This window comes from Austrofundulus limnaeus, unplaced genomic scaffold (genome assembly GCF_001266775.1).
Source record: "Austrofundulus limnaeus strain Quisiro unplaced genomic scaffold, Austrofundulus_limnaeus-1.0 Scaffold310, whole genome shotgun sequence".
NCBI classification, from domain to species: Eukaryota; Metazoa; Chordata; class Actinopteri; order Cyprinodontiformes; family Rivulidae; genus Austrofundulus; species Austrofundulus limnaeus.
The window spans coordinates 463,431-467,452 of record NW_013952712.1 but is presented as its reverse complement, the minus strand read 5'-3'; the positions used below and the strand labels follow the sequence as shown (position 1 = coordinate 467,452).

The 4,022-nt window shown below is 40.3% G+C and overlaps 1 protein-coding gene across 3 annotated transcripts in view; it reads right to left on the bottom strand.

Moving 5' to 3' along the window:
- Positions 1 to 2,309: 2,309 nt before the first annotated feature.
- The window catches only part of bcor (BCL6 corepressor), a 33,980-nt gene continuing 32,267 nt past the window's right edge, over positions 2,310 to 4,022 (bottom strand). For all 3 annotated transcript variants that reach the window (XM_014021906.1, XM_014021907.1, XM_014021905.1), the window contains 3 exons: positions 3,774 to 3,851; positions 3,485 to 3,638; positions 2,310 to 3,382 (listed from right to left, as the gene is read on the bottom strand). In XM_014021906.1, the coding sequence (XP_013877360.1) occupies positions 3,052 to 3,382; positions 3,485 to 3,638; positions 3,774 to 3,851 (563 nt within the window). In that variant the 3' untranslated portion in view covers positions 2,310 to 3,051. The remainder of the gene's footprint in view (positions 3,383 to 3,484; positions 3,639 to 3,773; positions 3,852 to 4,022) is intronic.

The following is a 4,022-nucleotide window of genomic DNA, read 5'->3' as shown; positions in this document are numbered from 1 at the left end:
CCCCCCACCCCGATTTTATGTTCAGGTTTTTCTTTTCCATAGATTTCTTTGTTGTACCTCATCAAGCAAATATAAAGAAGGTGTTTCTTGTCAATCTGGAGCTTGGATTTTAATGTTTTTGTGTTCCACATTCTGTCATTCCTGGAAATGCTCATGGAGGAACGCTCCTACAGTATGATGTAGGAGTACAGACCTTGTTCATTTTTGTGTATTTTCCCCGAATACATTAAAATGATGGTTGACATATTTCCTATAATTAGTGCCAGTTCTCAGAACAAATAATAAATATTACAAGCCCWAGGAGATTTTTAGGCAAGCTATTTTTTTTCAAATAACCAAATAAATAATTWAAAAAATTACAGTGGAAAAAGATAATTTAGTTAGACACTAACAGTAAACAAAGCTGCTTCAGAGATTTCTGATGTATACGAAGACAAAGTCATCCTTTGTGAAGTAAGTGGACCAAACTCTAATCCTGTGTAATATCTTCATCATTTTTACTTTATGTCCATTCAGAATCCATAATAGCCAGTTTTGTTCAGAGGCAAGTCTTTAAATCTACATAATCAAAGAGGCGCTCTCAGTGCGACCTTCTGCCTCAGGATACAGTTTTCTTAATTTCCTGTTTGAACTGATATATTAACTTCTTTTTTAGTATCTCTATTATCTGTCTGACACTCACCTGACCCCTTCACCTGAAGGAAGGATACTCAGCTTCATTCCTGATTTTCTTCACCTCTGCTGARTCACACTGGATATTCTGTATTTTTTCCACACAAAAACAAATTTGAGAGTAATTTCAGCAGGATTTTTCCAATATGCCTCCAGGGTTTTGTTAACACTCATAAAACGGAACTTCAAACGTCTGTGAATTTTTGGCAGCTTCTGATGGATCTCTTTGTACCCATCGTGCAAACAGAGCAGTTGGTAAAATGGTCTGAACTGCAAGTGTTTTATTTCAGTCACTTCAGGACATTCCTCAAAGGCTTATTGATTGACTCTTTTGTCTGCTGTAGCGTTTGAATCCAAATATTCRCTGACTGATTGCAGACTTTGCACAAGAGAGGAAGGAAGAATACTCAAGATGTGCAGCCAATCATTGTTGGATGAATCCAAAGAGGCGGTTGTTAGACTGTGAGCCCAATCAAAGCTCATTACATGCATCCAGTCAACTTGAAGTGTCCATCAGAAACAGTTCATACAATGGGCAAAAAAATAAAAATATAAAAACTCTTCAAATACCAAACAGTAACCAAAACCATTCTGTGAAACTGTAAAGAAGTCGCAAGAAAAAAGCTGTCAGTATTTCTGAGCGACTGTTCCAGATGCAATCGTTTCAAAATAAGCCACAGCAGCAGTGCGTGTGTTTTAAACTACTGAGTATGATAGTATTAGTTATTACAAAACAAGTGTGCTCTGCTCTGAGAAACACTGTGGCTGACTTTAATAACAGCTTCAAAAGTGGAGACGCTGTTTAAACATGTGCAGTCAAAGACAATGCAGTGGTTTTTAAAACCTTGAAGTCAAAAAATAAATGGTAAATTTGTGGGTTGCACAAAATTTGCCTTATCTGACATTCACAAACTTATTTTGTGTTTGTTCACACTTATTTTGAGCTTATTTTGAACTTATTTGGCGGCACCCCAGGTGCTGCCAATCAGATGATCAGTATGAGATTTATTGCCAAGAAACATTGTTGCAACAAAGAAAAAATTATCAAAACCAAATTTCCTCACTTATTGTGCGTTTATAAAAATTCAGAGAGCGAGAGACGAAGAGAGAGAGAGAGAGAAGTGGGCTCCACTCTTTAAAGTCACTCTTAACCTTCCTGCTGCCCTTGGATCAAAATGAAACATCAGGCTCTTAACTGTCAGATGGAGGGTTAAAGCCATGACCCAAAGTCAATGTGCTTTCTGTATTGTCATTTTTTAAACTGTGCAAGAGGCAGATGAAGTTATTAAGTTTTTATGTTTGTGTCTATACACACCACAATAATAATAAAAGGAGTCTAATTATTATTTTTGAACACTAGAGGGTGCTCCAAGCCAACATTCAAGATCTAGAAAGGGAGCTGGCAGCGCGTTCTCCCAAGGCTGCAGCAATAAATTGCCTAACATAAATTTTCCAAAAGATGGCAATATAGGATTGTCTTCTTACCACCCCCATGCTGGGTAATTAGGCAAAGAGAATGCTTTTAACACATTAAGATCTGGCTTCAAATTAATTAACGAGGCAGGAGCAAAGCACTCAAGTTTGTCTTGCAGTTTGTATATTTATTTTAAAGCAACTTCTTCTGTAAAATATAAATACAAATTATGGGATATTTTAATTACAAAGTTAAAACAAAAAAACAAACTGAGCACACCAAAAATTTACTTTACTGCAGTAGCCTCCCTGTTATGTACAAAGCTCTGTGCCGCAGGGGGAATTATCAACATTGTCTTAAAACTTTACTATACAAAAAAGGTTGCCGTTTTGCTTGTTAAATTACAGCTTAATCAGAAAGCAAAAGGGAAAAAAAATCAACTGAAAATAAAAACATTACAACAAAAAAGCCCCTGAGGCTCAAGCGAGCACTAAAGTTTGAGGAGAGGAGGAAAAAAAGGACATCATGTGCTTCCTATAAACTCAAAAACCAGATTGAACAGCACAGCTTCGGGACTAGTCTGTACATCTAAACACATGCACAAAGTGCTGTGCGCTCACACACAATGGCCGCACTCTGCTGCTATACAAAGTCTTACAGAGGAGTCAAAGCAACATCTAAAAAACAAAACAACTCAATATTATATATACTGTATATATTTATTTATACATATATTAATTTATAAAAATAAGACCATTATGAAGTCTCTTGTGTCACAAACGATTCTTAGTTAATGGAGKGAAATGATTCAACAACCCAGTCAGGCAGTAGGTCAGTTCATCAGTACAGTGGACCGGTGCCGGTCCAGGTCAGGCTAAGGCATATTGTTGTAACCTCTCATTGGTTCTAAAGCAAACTCCATTTGGGAAAAAAAGAACAAGGTCAAAGTTCAGCAGGTCAAAGCGTCAGAAGGAGCCCAACTTGCCGACTGCCTTGATTTTGTCCTTTAGTTTGTCCCCTGGGTGGTCCCAGCGGTCGTCCAGACACTCCAGTGTTGAGCCCAGCAGGGCGGCCAGCTCGGCGCTGTCCTCCACCAGGTCAAGCAGCTCCTTGCTGTCAGGGTGGAAGCCCTCCAACTCCTCCGGACAAGAGAAGAGCTGCGACAGAGACGCTTGGCGGTAGAACTCCGCCTCTGCCACCGTCACCACCTCCATGTGGGGGAAGGTCTGCCGGAAGGCGCGAGCCGACATCCGCAGCCGCCGGAGCACGTCAGACAGCAGTAGCCAGTTTCTTGGTCTAAAAGAGGGAAAATGTTAAAGAAATGATCTCCGGACATAAAAAAAACGCAGAATAAAAAGGGTTAAAAGAGGCGTGTCTGCTTCAGAGATCAAAGCTCACCCCTGGGACAGGGACACCTGGATGTTGTAGCAAGGCAGCAGAGGTCGATCGGAGAACTCGAACTCAAACAACTCCCTTTTATCATCCTCTTCCTCATCATCYGGGCCTGGTGGGTCTGCAAGTACGTCATAAACTCCACCCTCTTCACTAGATTCTGGAAAAGAAAAAAACATCTAAATTATCATAAAGCTGCCTTGACTAAAGGAGGGGACACTGATGACACTTGGAAAAGAAAAAAGAAGYCTCAGTAAGCAGTAAAAGGACACACACGGTGCTGATCGGAACTCACCACACACAACGCTGCCATAGAACTCCCAATAAAGCCCTGGGTCGTCATCTGAGCGGCCCTGAAGGTCAGCGAAATAATCTGCAGAGAGAGGAGAGCAGGCTGTTATTCAASAGACGAGAACAAGGCAAATGCAACTGCMCTCAGAGACTACAGCAGGGGAAAACATGGTGAAACAGAGAGAGACAAACAGAGAAAATGTTTTAAAATGTGGTGGAGGTGTGTGTGTGTGTGTGTGTGTGTGTGTGTGTG